The sequence below is a fragment of the Antechinus flavipes genome, chromosome 3 (assembly GCF_016432865.1).
Source record: "Antechinus flavipes isolate AdamAnt ecotype Samford, QLD, Australia chromosome 3, AdamAnt_v2, whole genome shotgun sequence".
Classification (NCBI taxonomy): domain Eukaryota; kingdom Metazoa; phylum Chordata; class Mammalia; order Dasyuromorphia; family Dasyuridae; genus Antechinus; species Antechinus flavipes.
The window spans coordinates 10,522,661-10,540,671 of NC_067400.1; the positions used below are offsets into that span (position 1 = coordinate 10,522,661).

The window sequence follows — 18,011 nt, forward strand, 5'->3', positions numbered from 1 at the left end:
CTCATTTTGCAAAGTGACTCGTCCAAGTTCACCCAGTAGTAGATAGGATCTGAAACCATGTGGTAGAAGGGGTATCACAGTGCCCAGAGTGTCAGGCCTGGAGGCAAGAAGACCCTAATTCCTGTGACCCAAGATAAGTCACACAATCACTCTGTGCCTCAGTTTCCCCATATTAAAGATCAAGACAATAACAGTACCTAGCTCCTAAGGTTTTTGTGAGCATCATATATATGTGTGTATGTGTGTGTGTGTGTATGTATTTGGCTAAGCTGTTCCTAATATTCATAATTTAGGATTCCCATATATATATACCTGTGAGCATCAAGTATAAAGCATTTGGCAGATTTAAACACTATATAGGTGTCAGTTATTATTTTTATTGTTATTCCTGATTCCAAGGCCAGAACCTTGATTTTAACCCTCTTGGACATTATTGGAACGGATCGATGCATGGATGAACAAATGAATAAGGGACAAATGAATGAAGGAATTCGTCCTTTGGCACTTTGGGCATCTGACCTTTTCCTGGGTGGGGATTTCCCTACCAACAAGGATCAGAATCCCCCCTTAGAATTTAGCATGTGGTCTTCACGAGCTGCCGGGCCAGTCCAAGACCAGCCTCTCTGAACTCTCCCAGGCAAGACCCCTGCCAGACAGAAGGATGGGCAGCAGGTGGATCATCAGGTCATCATCATGTGCACACCCCGCTGTGCCAGCATGGCAGTCATGGCCTCTGAGAACAAAGAACCAGCAGGGAGACAGAGGCCCCCAGGATAGAGAGCCAGTCTGGGGCTAGAAGGACTAGAACTAGGGTTCGAGTCCTTCTTGGATGTGTAATGACTCAGACTCTGGGCCAGTCTTTATGCTCTCAGCACTCTAAGAGACCCTCTGGTGAGGAGCAGGGCAGCTGTAGACCTGCACTGGTGGAGGACAATTTCCTGAGCTAGAGTTCCCTGTAGGACTGAACGTGGATCCCATTCAGTATTTTCACTTTTGTTGTTGTTGTTTGCTTGTTTTTTTTTTTTTTCTTTTTGATGTGATTTTTCTTGGGCAGCATGATAAATGTGGAAATAGAGAGAGAAGAACTGCACATGTTTAACTTATATTGAATCACCTATTGTCTGTGGGGAGAAAGGGAGGGAGAAAAATTTGGAACACAAGATTTTGCAAGGGTGAATGTTGACAACTGTCTTTGCATATATATTATATATATATTTATATGCATAATATACATTTATTATTTATTTTATTATTATATATACTTATGTATATAAAATATATTTATTATAGATAATATATTTTTATATTATTTATATTTTTATTTACTTATTAAAGCTTTTTATTTACAAAACATAGGCATGGGTAATTTTTCAACATTGACCCTTGCAAAACTTTCTGTTCCAAATTATCCCCTTTCCCCCCACCTCTTCCCCTAGATGGCAGGTATTCCAATACATTTTAAATTTGTTAAAATATATCTTTGCATATATTTTGAAAAATTAAAAGCTATAATATTTTGGTTATATTTAAAGAAAAATTAATGTCTACAAATTTATTTCTCCAGGGGTCATCTCAGATTCTCTTTTAAAACTAAAAATACTCATTTTACTTTAATAATCACATTTGCCAGCATTATCATTTAATACACATTACAAATGCTTAAGAGTTCAAAGTGGTCCTATCCATCCTAACTTTGGAACAGTTAAACAGTTCAATCATTATGATGGGGTAGCAATGAATGTGAAGTCCTTTAAGTAATTATTATTTATTTATCCTAGTGTAAGAAAGTTTGGGAATCCGAAATTATGTATATAAGTAACGGCCTCGCCAAAAACAATATATTTTACAATTTCAGAAAGGTAAATCTAGAGAAATTAGGACTTGAAATCCTTATAAGTTCTCAGCAAATCTCCAGAGTTGAATGCATATGCTCAGCTTTATCATGCAAAACTGGGTATTGGAAAAGAGAGAAAATGGGGGTAAGTTGGGTGGTTTTTCACCCTTGAGATGCACAGGCTGAGCTGAAGGGAGAGGAAGAGTAGAGAAGATGATAGTATCTGGAATTCCCTTTGAGGAGAGCAGCTTTAATTTCTAGCCCTGGTTTCTTCTAATCAAAGCTGAGAAAGTATAAGACAGGAGGGAGGAATGGGAACAATAACCCAAAAAAATGGGCTTGGAGGATGAGTTGGGAAACAAATGTGTTTTAGGTGTACAATTTGGTTTTCATGTATTTCAGAAAGGAATAGAGTTGTGAATTAAACTGTAGCTTGTGGTTATGTACATGATAAAAGAATTCCCCATAGGAAAGAGAGAGAAATCAGGGCGATGTCTGGAGTTTTCCTGAAGCCAGCAGAAGCTGTCCCCATCCAACGTGGGGCAGACAGATGGACAGACAGGCAGACAGGCAGATAGGAAGGCAGACAGACAGGAAGACCAACAGGCAGGCAGGCTGACAGACAGGCAGGCAGATTGGCAGGCAGACAGACAGACTGACAGGCAGGCAGGCAGACCAACAAGCAGACTGACAGACAAGCAGGCAGGCAGACAGACAGACAGACATCCAGGCAGACAGGCAGGCAGGCAGGCAAGCAGGTAGACTGACAGACATCCAGGCAGACAAGCAGACTGACAGACCAACAGGCAGACTGACAGACAGGTAGGCAGGCTGACAGGCAGAGCAGGCAGACCCACAGGCAGGCAGAGCAGCAGAAATAAAAGTGTGAGTAGCAGGAAGGAGTTTGGGCAGAAGACACAGGACCAGGAGTCTGCATCCCTAGGGTCTGGTCCTGCTTTTACCACGTGCTTATGTAAAGGGCAGGAACTCTGAAAAGGGACACTTAAGGCTCAGTATGATTAAGTTAATCAAGATATTAACTCAGTGGAATTAAGATAATGATTCTCTAGCACTTAGTACAGTTCTACAAGATTGACTCCTATAATGATGCCCTTACAATAAGGTATATAAGGGCCAACAAGGCCTGGAAGGGAGACGTTCCATCTCCCACCATCCCAGGGGCTCTCCTGCCTCCTGCTTCCCCCACTGAGACCAAGGCCCATCTGAAGGTCCCCCAGAAAGCCAGCCCGGCCCCAGGCAAAGGAGGCAGACTGTGAAGGAGACAATGGAGACTTTGGACTCTATTCCTGACTATTCTTATGGTGATTATTCTACTGAAACCAAGGCCCACTGGGAACTAGCCAGAACATTACGGGCTCACTCAAGGCCTGTGAGCTCACTCTATGCCCCTCAGCTGGGATTCAGTTTTCTCCTTTGGAGACTGGACAAGGAGGTCTCTGAGGTTCCTTCCGGGCCCGCGGGAACAGCTCCCCTAACTCTGGCTGTGATCTCTGAGTCGGCGGGTGACCCAGGAGACCACCAGCCCTTCCAAGCCCAGGGCAGGAGGAGATGCAAAGGAGCGAAGGCCCCTGGGCCGGGAGGATGAAATCACAGGTGACAACTGCAGGCCATTTGTCATGGGGGAAACGATCCCTTTCAACACCTTCTGCCGAGTCTGTGATGGAAGATACCCAAGTCAAGCCAGGAGGAGGCCCCGGGACACCCAATCCCCCATCAATATTGCAGAGGCTGCGTCAGCTCCTGGGCTGCCAGGCGGGGGGCTGGGGATGGGGTGGGCCCGGCTTGGGGGCTGGGGGGAAGTGGGGAGGAGATTAGGGGACACAGGCAGTGGAAGACACCGTGGGGGTACAGAGTTGGGGGAGAACATGGGCCAATGGCCAGTGCCTGGGGCCCCCAATAGCTCGTGTGATGCACTAATAGTCACTGCCTGTGGCGCTTATTACAAGATAACCTGGGTAGAGGGGCAGCAATGGAGTCAGGAGGGCCCCAATTCAACTCCAACCTCAGCACTTAGGAGCTGTGTGGCTCTAGGAAAATCTCTGACTCAGTTCCTTCATTCATAAAATAGGCTGGAGAAGAAAATAGCAACCACTCGAGTATCTTTACCAGCAAGACCCCAAATGGGTCCCAGAGAACTGGACACAACTGACCAACCACAACCAAGTGATCCCTGATCCCACTCTCCACAGATGCTGTTCCGAGATTCCCCTTCTTCCCCCATTGCCCATAACACCTCCCCAGCCCTCGCTCCTCTCCCCGTCACTGCTGAGAACCTTGCCTTCTTGCCTTCTCCCCAACTCTCCCCCTTCCCCCCTCCATCATCACCCCATCCTTTCCTTCTTTATCCCAGGGCCCTCACCCCTGAGTGTTCCCGATCCTGCCCACTCCCACCTTCTCCAGCGGATCCCCCACAATCATCCCCTTCCCTTCTCCCCACTTCTCCCGCCCAGCGGTCCTTCCCATACTGCATATAAACGTGCCTTCTGCCATGAAAGGGCAAACCTCACCAGGCCCTCCTGTCCCTTCATTTCCCCAGATTTCTCCTCCCTTCCCCAGCCACACTCTGGAAAAAAAGTTGCCTCCATTCCCTTACCTGCTCCTCCGGGACCCTTTGTAATCTGGCTTCTCTCCTCCCTCTCTCCAAATGTCCCGATGGATTCTAAACGGAAATCACCCTTCCTCAGTCTGGCCCGTGACCCCTGCCCCCTTGACCCCTGCCGCCTTTGGCCCTGCCCATCATGGCCTCCCAAATACTCTCCTCCACGGGCCTCCCTGACACTGATCTCTCTTGGTTCTTGTCGACTTCTCATCCACTGATTGATTCACGTGGAAGTAAACGATTGTCTGTGGTCAGAGGCAGAAAGTGGCAGCTGTGGGATGTGACCCCAGATCAAAGGTCAAGTCGAACCCTACTTGGTCACCCAGCCCCACTTCACCTTATTTGTCCGTCTCACGTGTGTGTTATTTAAGGTGGGACTTTATTAAGGATAAATATAAAGGCGACTTCACCCAATCCCACTTCTAGAGCCCTTTTAAGGGGGGACTCCTCCTCTCGTCTTTGACCTGGCCTTTCCAGGCCCTTGCGGCCATTTGGTTACGGCTTGTGGACGGGCTCCAGGCCGGCACTCACTTTACGTCCTGCTGCCCCAAACTCTCTTCGGTTCGATCTGACTAGCACTTATTGAGCGCTCGTGGATAAGACCAAGATGCTCTAGCAGCTCGGCCCCTGCGTCAGCCACGGGAGTGGGCGTGTGGCTAAGGCCCCGCGGCCACCAAAGGCCCACAGGAAGAGCCGGGAACTAAACACCATCAATCATCTGACCCAAGGAAACCAAAACCAAACCTATTGTCAACTTTTTCTCCCAGAGAGTTAAACAGACAGAAGGTGGGGGGTGGAAGGGGAAGGAAACCTCTGCGACGATTCAGATCGGAGCCAAACTTGCAGTTTTTCTAAAGTCTTTGAAGTGGAGTCGAAGTATGAAGTACATACCAGATACTCTACAAAGTGCAACTAGAAGGCGAGGTGCAGAGAGTGCCGGCTCTGGAGTCAGGAAGGCCTGGGTACAAATGGGGCTTCACACTTACTAGCTGTGTGATTTTGGATGAGTCATTTAACTTTGCCTGCCTCAGTTTCCTCATCTGTCTCCCCCTTTCCCCTCCAAGATTTCTTCCTATCCCAGCCTTAAAACCTTAGGCAAAAGCACTGAGAACATTGCTAGAGGAGACTTTTCAGCGGGACTCGGTGGAAAGAGCCTTGCTGCCCATCCTGAGCCCGGAAAGGGCCAGGGCATTCCCTGCCAGCCTCCCCACCGCGCCACCTCCCTTACCAGCTTCTGCACCTCCAGCAGGTACCGCGAGCACTCATGGTGGCCGTTGTACACCGCCAAGTCCAACGCAGTGTAGCCGTCGCCGTCCTGGAGGGCAGGATCCGCCCGGTGAGCAATCAAGGTCTGGCAACACTGCAATGACACCGATGGCGGAGTGAGAAGGGCAGTGGCCCGGCCCCCCGCCACGTCCTTGCCCCGCGCCCGCCTCTCCGGCCAGCTGAGGTCTGCAGAAGGATTGTCTCCTAACTGCCTTGAGCCGCTGGTTTACATGCTCTTGTTAGCCAGCTTTCAGTTGTCTCTGTGAGCTTTCTGGGCAGAGCTCCTGGGGTGCATTACCATTTCCTACATCAGCTCATTTTACAAATGAGGAAACTGAGGCAATCCGTGTTAAGTAACTTGTACAAAAGCTCCTCAGGTCCTCCTGACTCCATATCTGGCATCCTACTGAGCTACTTAGCTGCCTAGCTTATGTATCACTGTCCCTAATTTTGGGTAAGTAATGGCTTGGCCAGGATCACCCAGCTAGTTACTGCAGTTACTTGGAACTCAAATGCAGGGCTCCTGCTCCCTGCTCTCGTGTCCTAGAACCGCACAGAGAATGAGTCCTTACTCACTGTGTGTGCTCGCTTCCTCCTTTGGGGGTAAATGTCTTATTTCATGGAATCCTAAAAAATCAGATTTGGAGGAACACTGAGAAGCCATCGAGTCTAACTTACACCTGAAGGAGAGCTCCTCCTCATCATCCCTGAGAAAGGTCACCTGCCCTCAACCTGGGACCCTCCAGTACTACACAATGTGGCCCGTTCTGTTTTGGAAGAACCGTTGGCAGGCCTTTCCCCTTATAACAGAACCCTGACTCTCACACGTCAGACAGAACCCCGTCTCTCTTACCCCAAACAGACAGAACCCTGCCTCTCTTACCTCAAACAGGACCCCACCTATCTGACATCGAACAGGACTCGCTTCTCTTATGTCAAACAAACAGAACCCTGCTTCTCTTACATCAAACAGAACCCAGCCTCTCTGACATCAAACAGAACCCAGCCTCTCTGACGTCAAATAGAATCCCGCTTCTCTGATGTCAAACAGAACCCCGCCTTTCTGACATCAAACAGAACCCCGCCTTTCTGACATCAAAAAGAATCCCACCTCTCTTACATCAAACAAATAGAACCTGGCTTTTTTTACATCAGACAGAACCCTGCCTCTCTTACCTCAAACAGGACCCCACCTATCTGACATCAAACAGGATCCACCTCTCTTACATCAAACAGAACTTCGCCTCTCTGATGTCAAACAGAACCTCACCTCTCTTACGTCAAACAAGACCCCACCTCTCCTACATCAAACAGAACCCCGCTCTCTTATGTCAAACAAGCAGACCCCTGTCTCTCTGGCAAGCAGGATCACCCAGGTCCTCATTGGACCTGGTTCTGACCTTTGGAGTCACACAAGTCAGACCCGTGATCCACTGATAATGTTTGAGACACTCCAAGAGAGAGAGGTCAAGTTCTTGTGGGTCTCCTCCTGGCTCAGTATTCCCAGTTTGTCCAGTAAGCTCTCCCATTTCGTCATCTCCTGGGCCCACATCATCCCGCCGCCCCTCCTCTGGATTTGTTCCAGTTTATCAACATCCTTCCAACCTTAGTGGGAGTAATGAGCAAGCCCTACGAAGAGCTGGATTTATGATTTGGGGGCTGGGGAGGGGAGGTTTTCAAGGGCTCCCAGGTCTTTGGAGACGGGATGTCTGTGCTTTACCTCCAGGTGCCCATTCTCCGCGGCATTGTGGAGAGGGGTCCCTCCCCAGTGATCTCGGATTATCTGGGTCCCCATCAGAAGAAGTCGATCCAGGATGGGCGCGTGGCCCCCTCTCGCCGCAAAGTGGAGCACCGTAGCTCCCTCATCATCTCGAGCCATCAGACCGATGTCTGTGAATGTGACCTAAGAGGAAAGGGAAAGAACAGGAATAGAAGGAATCCCTCGTCTCCTAAACCCTGCCTTGAACCCTTGGCCATGCAGCCCTTCAGCACCGGGGGCCCGGCCCATCCTGACCACTGGAAAACCACTGGATTCAACCATCTGGTCGTCGGTGAAGGAGTAAACTGCCGAGCAGTTGACGTGCACAATCCCATTGTACGTGACCAGAAAACCGAGGCCCTGATTTCCTCACGGTCCAGCCTGTGGATCTGGACCGGAGCTCCATCTTGCCTGTAGTTCACTCCCAAGCACCACATAGATCGGATTGCTCGTGGTACTTGTTCTAGTGTCCCACAAACAGAGCAACAGAAAACACCGGGGTTTGGGGGGAAAAGGCAATCGAGACATCAAATTCATTCCCAGAGGAAAGAGGGGCAGGCTGGGAGGGAAGATCCGGGTCCTCTGAGGCACCCTGGCCTTGTGACCCTGGGCTGGGCACATCAGCGTCTTCCCACCCCTTTCCCTCCGGACAAAACGAGTCCGTGTCACGGGTGAGCAGTTTTAAACTGTAGAAGGGAGGCTGGGAGACTGGATGCCTCAGAGAGGCTGACGCCCTCCATTGTTCTTTGTGAAAGCTGATCTGCTCCTGACCTGGGGAAGGAGGGTGGGGAGATCTTGAGTAAGGAAAAAACAACCCAAGGAGAGAGTGGGAGGGAGGGGAAGGAGGGAGTGGGGGTCTTGACTAAGGAAAAATGACCCCAAGGAGAGCTCTGGGAGGAAGGGAAGGAGAGTGCTGGTGAGAGAACACGTGACTAGTAACCACTTCCAACCCATCACCTCCTCCAATGCCACATAAACAGCTGAATGTCGTTGTTTGGTTGACGGATTTCTTCCCACTCTGGAACTCAGATTCCCTAATATTTGAAGCGTCATCCCTAGGTGGTAAATGTATCAGTGAAATCAGTCCTGGGCTCTGGCCAGCTGCAAAACGAACCCATCCACGTCTGGTCCTTCTCTCTATCCCACATCCTTGTATCCCAAGTTTCCTCCGGAGATGATTTATCTCAAAGACCCAGAGCCGTTCCTCTTCCTTTTCTCAAACCTGGCTTGGGAACCACTGCAGGCTTCAGGCTGCCCGCTTGTTACCGGCCCGCTTCTCCTCCTCCACCATCCTTGTCCTTCTGGGCCACTTGTTAACAAGCAATCGCCCACTTGAGACCCAATATTGGGCACTAGACCTCCCTGGCCTCCTTCCTTTCCTTCTTTTCCTTCTAGCAATGAGGAGCCCACTACCTCCCAAGGCTGTCCGTTCCATCTGCACATGGCTCCTTATCAGAACAGTTTGCTCTCCTGCTGAAATCTGTCTCCTGTCCATCACACCCCTCATGGCTCGGGTTCTGACCTTTGGCACCAAGTAGAGCAAAACTGAATCCCTCTTTTACAGTTTTCCAGGTTTTTTTTTTTTTAAAACTAAACTAACGATATTTTTTGTCATAATTCTCCTTTTAAAATCTGGATCAAACCCTTTGGTTTGGAGCTAAATAGAAATAAATTTGAAAGAATTCAGTCCTAGATTAGTCCAATCACCCATTTTAGAGGGAGAAACTGAGGCCTGAAGAAGGGAAGAGATTTACCAAGATCTCACACTGGATAAGTGGCAACGCTGAGAAGCAAGCCCAGATCTCCTGACTCAACTTTCAGCTCTCTTCCCACTGAGCCACTCTGCCCCTCCGCTCGCCTTCAGATCACCCAGTTTGATACCCTTATTTTAATGACAAGTTGGAAGGGAGCTCACTCAGAGACTAGAAATCTCCAGATAAAGATGACCAAATCCTCTCTCTAACCTGTCTGATAAATGGGCGCAAAGCCTAAGATGGGCATGAGGAATAATAAATATAAACTTAAATCATCACAGTGAGCTGCGGCTTTGTGCGTGTGGCTGTAACGTGTGTGAGGATCGTGGGGCGGGGGGTACGATATCCTGGCCCTGCTAATCGCCAAGCCCTCCTTTGCTTCCCCCGGACCTTTCCAAAGAGGAGTCAGGCCTCCAGAGCCCCTGTGGGCCGCCCCGATTCCCGGAGCCAGGAGTGTCTCCTTCCTCCCCACCCACCGCCCTTTCCACTCCAGTTTCGTCTTCTCCAAAATGAGCATCCTCAGGTCTCTAGGCTGCCAGGGCGTCCGACTCAAACTGGACTCAAAGCCTGGAGTGGTTGTTGCTCCAGTGATTTTCAGTCGCGTCCGACCCTTTGTGTTCCCGTTTGGAGTGTTCTTGGCAAAGGCACTGGAGCAGCCATTTCCCTTCTCTAGCCCATTTTACAAATGAGGAGACCAGCCAAGAGGGTGAAGTGACTTGCCCAGGGTCACCTGGGCCCGATGACTCCAGGTTCAAACTGACTCAAAGCTGTGACTCTCAGTGATTCACATCAGCTGTCAGATGGAGGCTTCTATGAGCTTCACATCCCCCATCCCTGTGGCCCCTGATCCCTGCACGCCACCATTTCCTTGATTTTCACTTCCCCGCTTGGGCTCCAGAGCTTCCCTGCTACCTCCCCCTTCCTCGGTTTCCCAAGCTGGCCGTTTCCTTACCAGCCAGACCACGAGGGAATAGTGGCCGCTGCGGGCGGCCGCGTGCAGCACCGTCATGCCGTCGTGGGCCCGCAAGTGCACGTCGACCCCACAGTCCTTGACCAGGAACTGGACGATGTGTAAGTGGCCTTCCTGGCAGGCCAGGTAGAGGGGGGAGGCTCCGCTCTGGGTCTGTCTGTTCACACACCTTGGAGAGGATGGGGGAGAGAAGGGAAAGTCAGCAAAGATGGAGCCCTCCCACGGCCTGCCGGGGCGGGCAGCGACACCAGGAACTGGCTCGTCCGGGTCCGTTTTTCCACCCGAGTTGGAAACCCGGCCAACTTTCCTTTTGTTCCAGGCCTCTAAAAGGCTCAGCTGAACTGAACCAACCCTGGGATAGAGACGCCGTAGAACATGTTGCATTGGATGAAACAGAAAAAATGGAGAATTTCCCAGAGAATTCTGGGAAGGTTTAGATGAACCGATACAGGGTAAAGTAACAGAAACTGGGCGGAAAAATCTATCCAATGAATCCAACAACGTATATGGTAGGAACAAGATACCCATGCTTCATTACAATGACTAAACTTGGCCCTAAAGGGAAAGATAAAAGACTCAACTCGTGTTGAGACATGGTGGATTCTGGGTATGGATCTCCACCTCTGTCTGACTGGGATAAGAGATGAACTGATTGGTTTAGCTGACCTGGTTTTATTATTTTTTTCTCTGTCTTTTATTCTTTATTACAATAGCTGACTAGGGAGAGGTGGGTGATGGGATGTATTTGGAAAATGCTGACTGCGTCCACAGAAACATGGAGTCCGAATGTAGACCAAAGCTTCCTTCCTTTTCTTCTTTCCCTCCCTCCTTCCCTTCCTTCCTTCCTCCTCCCTTTCTTCTTTCATTCCTTCCCTCCTTTTCTTTGTTCTTCTCTTCCTCCCTCTCTCCCTTCCCTCCTTCTTTCCTTCCCTTCCTTCTTTCTTCCCTTTTCTCCCTTCCTCCCTTCCTTCTTTCCCCTTCCCTTGTTCCTTCTTTCCTTCCTTCTTTCCCTCCCTCTCCCCCTCCCCTTTCTTCCTCCTTTTCTATGCTTTTGGTTTTTTTCTTTTTCTTGGTTTCCCCCTTTTGTTCTGCTTCTTTTTTCATAACTTGACTAAGGTGGGAATGTGTTTAATGGGATCACACACATATAACATCAGATTGTCACTGCCCTGGGAAGGGGCAGGCTGGAAATCCTGATGCTCAAAATGTTACAAGGATGAATATTGAAAACTGTCTTTACATGTAATTGGAAAAAATAAAATACCCTGAAGTTAAAAGAAAAGAAGAAATACTCAAAAAGAAATTTAAAAAGGAGATAGGATGCTGCAGAGACCGATTCTGAGGCTTTAAACCATTCTCTGGAAGCATTTCCTACCGTCCCTTATTGTGTGTGTGTGTCCATGTGCGGTGTGTGTGTGTGCATGTGTGGTGTGTGCATGTGTATTGCACGTGCGCGTGTCTGTACGTGTGTGCATTACACACGCACTGGGCCAGCATTGAGGTCCTAGGAGTAGGGAGCTAAGCCAGAGGGGAGGACTGACGGGATAGAGGGGAGGACGGAAAGGGGGGTCACTGTGGAGCGATCACCTGGTGGTCCAGAGGAAGGAGCGCCAGGGTCGGACTCGGGAGATCCGAATTCTAATTACCTACGTGACCTGAGCGTGTCACTTTCTGGGACTCAGTTTCCTCAGCTGTATGATAGGGGCTACTCTCCAAGGCGCCGAGGCCGGGACTGAGCGGCTGAGAGTGTGACAATGAGGCTGCTTTTTTGTGGGAGGCTTCTCTTCAGGTGTGGCCAGCGCCCCCCAAAGTCCACCCTCTGCCTCCAGGGCCACCTTTCTCATCCTTGAGGAGAGGGAGTCACTCACCCAAAGGCGCCTCCGGGGGCCCGGTTGCCTTCGAGCCCACCTGCTTACCCAGTCACGTGTCCCTCCACCTTGATCACACTTATCCAGCCTCCCAAGTCTCGCCCTCCCCCATCTCTCTGACTCTCCATGGGTCCCCTCGGCTCTGAGCCGCCCCTGCTGCCAGTCACGGCTTCTAACATCCTGGCCATTGGGGAAGGCAAGCCCAGGGAAAGGAAGATTTTCCTGACCCGGCCCTTGGTTTGCCCAAGAAGCACTGCGTTCCCTCTGAGGCTTGGATCTCACGCGGGGATTGGAGGAGGGGTTGCCGGGCAACACCTGAAGAAAGATGCTCCCTTACCCCAAGGTCACAAGCCTTGCTGGGTTGCTTCTGACCTCCTAAAGCTGTACCGAAGGTGTCCCAGTGTCACCTTCTGGGCAAGGACGACCCAGCACAGGAGGTAAAAAGCTGGAGTTGGAGGTAGGAAGAGCTGGGTTCAGATCTCACCTCCGACCCATACAGCCCTCTCTGTGCCTCGATGGGCTCCTTGTAAAATCAGGGGGACAAGAGAGCACTTCCTGGCCTCTGAAATCCCTTTGACCCAATAAACCTCATTCGTGTTGTCCCAATCCCAGGGTCCCTGGGACTTCTGTCCCTTCCTCCTTCTGTCTCCCTCCTTCCCTCTGCTGCACGCCGTCATCCCTCCCATTACCCAGCAGGCCTGCTCTCGCTTCCCCTGCCAGCTTCTCTCCCAGGTGGGCAAGGCAAAGGGCCTGTGGGCCACGGCTCTGGGCCCTTGCGGAGTTCCCTGGGCTGCTCACCTGTTATCTGCAGCAACCAGCAGCTTCAGGCAAGTGAGATTCCCCTTGACGGCAGCATAGTGAATAGGAAGCGCTCCCTCCAGGGTCTCCAGGGAGACGTCGCAGCCCTCCTGGACCAGCCACTCCAGCAGCACGGGGTGCCCAAAGCGGGCGGCGAGGTGCAGCGGGGTCACCCCTGACACGTCTTGCTCCTGGAAAGAGAGAGAGAGAGAGAGAGAGAGAGAGAGAGAGAGAGAGAGAGAGGAGAGGAGAGGAGAGGAGAGGAGAGGAGAGGAGAGGAGAGGAGAGGAGAGGAGAGGAGAGGAGAGGAGACGAGAGGAGAGGAGAGGAGAGGAGAGGAGAGGAGAGAGAGAGAGAGGGTGGGTGGACATCCCTGCAACCACACTGCCTTGAGCTGAGCGGCCCCGGTCCCCCCAGCCGAGGCTGGTGGCTGCCTGCGCCGTGGAGATTGTTGCACCACATGCCTACTGGGAACAGAGATGTATGGGGGAGACAGGAAGTCACCTCAGAGGGGGTGGATGCTGGTGGTGGGGCAGGGAGGGGCACACAAAAGGCACCCTGCAGGAGGGGAGATTGAAGGAGGCCATGCAGGGTTGGGGGGTGAGGAGGGAGAGCCTTCGAGCCTGGGGAGCAGCCAGCATGAAGGGCACAGATGTCGGGCATGGTCTATGTGAAGCCCGGAGAGTAGGCCGGGGGAGAGCAGATCACCGAGGAGTCAAGTCTCCTGACTCCCCTGGCCGCCCCAGCACATAATAAGGTCTTGTTCAGTCATTTCCCATCTGACTTTTTGTGACCCCATTTGGGGTTTTCTTGGCAGAGATACTGGAGGATTGGCCATTTCCTTCTCCAGCTCACTTTACAGATGAGGAAACCGAGGCAAACAGGGGTAAGTGACTTTGCAAGGGTCACACAGTCAGGTTTTTCTGACTCCAGGTCCATCTCTACCCAGTGTGTCTTCCAGTGGCCCATAACAAGCATAGAAAGCATAGAGTGAACACATGTGCTAACCAGATCAAGCTTAGTCATTGGAATAACGCAAGGTTAGTTTTGTTGTCTCGTTCCTACTGTATACACTGTTGAATTCATTCTGTAGCAATTCTCTGGCCCTCAACACTAGGATAAATCGCCGTCAGACTCCCTTAGCTTTGGGCCACCATGTTGATTGAGTTTGTAGTCCCCTAAGTCCCCCCAGCTCTTTTTCTCCTTGAGGCTCCTATGGGGACTGGTGCCAGTCTCCTAATTCTCCATGTGGGGCCTTTGAAGGCTGGCCTCTGGAAACCTCGGCTTCCTCTGTGAACGAGTCAGGAGAAGCGGAGCTAGGACGGCTTACTGTCCCCAGACCCGGACCCTCTCCTTGCCCCGGTCCTCCGTCCCTTCCTAGCACGAGAAAGGCCTCTTGTGAACTGAGCGTTATCCCGCCCTGAACTGCTCTGGGGAACCAGATCTGCTCTTGCCCCTATCTCGGCTTTGGAATCAAGAGACTCCCCGGCCTGCCCTGCCCACCCCCAGGGCTGGAGGCTGCCCTGAAAACCAATAGTGTGCCCGGCTGACGGGGCGACGCCTTCTGGCAGGAAGGATATTGGAGCCTCTGCGTGGGCCTGTGGGATGTCCAGAAGATATAAGGTACTAGATAAACACTCAATGATCGAAGCTGTCAAAATAACGGCTGAATCTGAACCCAGAAACACTGAGGACGAGAACCACCCACTCCAGCAGCAGAAAGGAAAGCGGAGGATTGGGTTCTACTCGAAAACACGATCCCCTTACCGCCAAACTCCCCCTGGGCCGTGTCTAGATAAGTTAATTAAATTCTCCCAAATGAAAGGACGCCATTGTGTAACTCCAGCCCCCGATGTCCTCAGTGACCCTGGACAAATCACTTCTCTAGGGTTACCTCCTCTTGTTCCATCTCTGACCAATCGCATCTTCACCTACTTCCCAACAGATCTCACCGAGGAGATTGAAAAACTATGGTAAAGCTTTTTGCTAGCCCGGCACACACACGGCCAGCCCGATGGAGATGGAGATTAGGTCGGGGCTTCTGCACCAGAAAAAGCCCACGGCTCATCCTTTACTTTAGGTGGCAGACTCTTTAATGGAGATGCAGATTTCAGCCGATATATATATTGACAATGCTTTCGTTTGCATTAAGGCGTTTAAAGGACTTCCCTAGTTCGGCCCTACAAATGATGCTCTTTGGACCCTATTTGTCTGTTCCGCCATAATCATGGGGTCAGAATATGGAGATGTGACATCCTGGCTATTTTTTAGCTTTTATATAACATTATATACAGTGTATATAAATGTATTTATATAAGTACATACATGTATAAAATACTCAAGAAATATATACGTGTATAAAAATATTCAATAAATATATACATGTATAAAAATACTTGATAAAAATATACATGTATAAATACTCAATAAATACATACATATATAAAATACTCAATAAGTACTTACAATAAATACCTATAAAATACTTGGTAAAAAGATACATGTATAAAATACTCAATAAATACATACATGTATAAAATAATAAACATACATGTATAAAATATACATGTATAATATACTCAATAAACACATACCTGTATAAAATAACACATACATGTATAAAATATACATGTATAATATACTCAATAAATACATACATGTATAAAATACTTGATAAAATCTGCAGATATAAAAATACTTAGGGAAATTGAGGCATCTTTAAAAAATTGGAGGCTCAATAGACTTCACTCCATATTAGTTCACCCAAGTCTTCAGAAAACTATTCCTTTTATCATTTTTTCATGGCACTACATTCATAGCATAGAATTTGTTTGGCCAAGTGACAGAGATCCTCTTCCCTTTCTAGCATACACACACACACACACACACACACACACACACACACACACACACACACTAAAGAGACACATTTGTTTGACATTTTTTACAAGGATTTTCTTTTTCTTCCCCCCAAAAAGTGTTAACTGAAAAAGAATGACTACATTGGAAATATAGACTCGAAAACACTAGAGTCTGAGCCACAGATTATGTCCCTCTGATCCTACAATCTAGAGTAGGTTCACGTGAATTAGATCTGAAAAGGATTTTAAAATCTCCTGCTCCCATCTTACAGACGAGGAGACTGAGCCTGACTTGCCGTAAATCGGCCAAGTCTCCGCAGCCACCAAGTGCTGGCGCTGGGATTTGAGCCTGGGCCCCCCGGTTCCCCGGCTGCCCCGGACGGCCACAGGTACAAGCGTCCCGGAGAGACTTCCCATTGCTCAGGTTTTCTCCTAACTGAAATCTTGGCTGATGCTTTTGAGAGGGAGGCTCCCGGAGCGGGCGGTGAGCATCAGCGGGTCCCGGCCTCCCCCCGGCCCGCTCCCGCCCGGCTCGCTCCGTTACCTGGGCCCGGTAGCCCCCTTCCCGGACCAGCCAGTGCAGCTCGGCCAGGTGGCCCGTGGCGGCCGCGTCGTGCACCGGCGTGGCCCCGTTGTTGGCCCGCTGGTTCCCCGGCACCCCGACTCTCTCCACCAGGAACTTGAGGCACTCCAGCTGGCCGGCTCGGGAGGCGTGGTGCACCAGGCCGGCCCCCAGGGAGTCCGTGACGGCGGGGTCCAGGACGCCGTCCTCAAAGAGCCGCTTCAGGGCGGGCAGGTCCCCGCTCTGGGCCGCCACGAGGGCCCTCTGGTCGCCCATCCTGAAATCCTGGCTCGCTCCCGCCGGCCCCGGTGCTCCTCTGGGGAGCTGCCCGTGCTCCCCCAGGGTCCTGTTTCCTGCGGGGCCGGGAGCTGCCATCTCTGGTTACCTGATAAGGCTCGGGGGCCGGCAGGCAGATGGGAGGCAGCGGCAAAGACAGGGAGGAGCTGCGGGAGGGCTCCGCGGCGGGCTCTAGCCTCCCAGATGCCCGTGGGGCCCCGTTTCTGGCGGGGGGGGGGGGTCTCTTAGTGTGAGGAGGCGGCCTGGAGCAGGCCGGGCAGAGTCCCTGAGCAGTCAGCCAGCACTGAGGAAGTCCCCCGCGTGTGGCCGCGCCGCGCCGACTCCCGGGCACACTCCGCCCCGCCTGAGCGGCTCCTGCATCCCCTGAGACCCACAGCCTGCGTGGGGTCCTAGGGAGACCGAGCCCGAGCCTCAGTCAGGGCGGGCCGCGCCGGCTCCTCCCCCCCAGAAAGCCCGGGTCCCAGGCCCGTCTGTGCTCCCGCGGGACCCGGTCGGCTGCGGGTCCTGGATCGCTCTTGGGGACCGTCCCCACTGTGCGTCTCCCAACAACGGCGTCCCTGGCCGGCCGTAATCCATCACCAAGGAGGCGCTTCCGGAGGCCAGAGAAAGACCTCGGAGATGATTGTCCCCAAAGAAGGACGGGGCAGCCCGGCCGGTTCCCGTGTGGGGTCCGCTCCTGCCCCGAGGGCCGCAGCCCGGGGGGAGGGGGCCCTGGCGAGGGACGTCACTCTCTCCTGAGGAGGCCGCAGGGATGGGCTGCAACCTGAGTCTTTGGAGAGAGCGGCCACATCAGGGAGGTCGCACGCTCATACATCCGGGGGGGTCCCCGGGGGCTCGGGCAGCTGCCTAACTAAGGTCTCTGGGCCTCGGTTGGTCTTCTGTAAATTAGGGTGACGCCTGCAGTATTTCCCCTGGGCCGGGACGGTTAACAAACAGATCACGTGCACAACACACTTAGTACCCATTGAGTGCTGAGCCGTAAAGCACAGTCTCTCATCGTCGTTACTGATTTATGGGGGACGCTTCTTTTCTTTTTAACTGAGGCACTTGGGGCTAAGTGACTTGCCCGGGGTCACACAGCGAGGAAATGTTGCGTGTCTGAGGCTGGATTTGAATTCAGGTCCTCCTGGCTCCAGGGCTGGTGCTCTGCCCACTGCGCCCCCTAGCTGCCGCACAAGCAGGACATTTTAACGGGTTCAAGAGACCCATCGTGTCTGGGAAATTATGAGTAAAAGGATTAGATTTCCCAGACACGACGGGTCTCCCGAACCTTTTAAAGCAAAAGGGCGTCCACGGGGCTGTCTCTCCTCGCCCAAAGACAGTCCTGGCGGCAAGCTCACAGCTCGTGGGAGCGAGGGGCCGACGTCGCCCAGGTCACGTCACTCTTGGACAGAAAGAGCCTTTCTCTCCCGGCCGCCCAGC

At 51.5% G+C, this 18,011-nt stretch overlaps 1 protein-coding gene across 1 annotated transcript in view; it reads right to left on the bottom strand.

Moving 5' to 3' along the window:
- ESPNL (espin like) overlaps positions 1-16,568 on the bottom strand; it is a 33,519-nt gene extending 16,951 nt beyond the window's left edge. Inside the window, exons 1-5 of the mRNA XM_051991749.1 lie at positions 16,275-16,568; positions 12,870-13,060; positions 10,186-10,372; positions 7,441-7,623; positions 5,683-5,814 (exon numbers count right to left, since the gene is read on the bottom strand). Coding sequence (XP_051847709.1) covers positions 5,683-5,814; positions 7,441-7,623; positions 10,186-10,372; positions 12,870-13,060; positions 16,275-16,568 — 987 coding nt within the window. The remainder of the gene's footprint in view (positions 1-5,682; positions 5,815-7,440; positions 7,624-10,185; positions 10,373-12,869; positions 13,061-16,274) is intronic.
- Between the last annotated feature and the right edge of the window lie 1,443 nt (positions 16,569-18,011).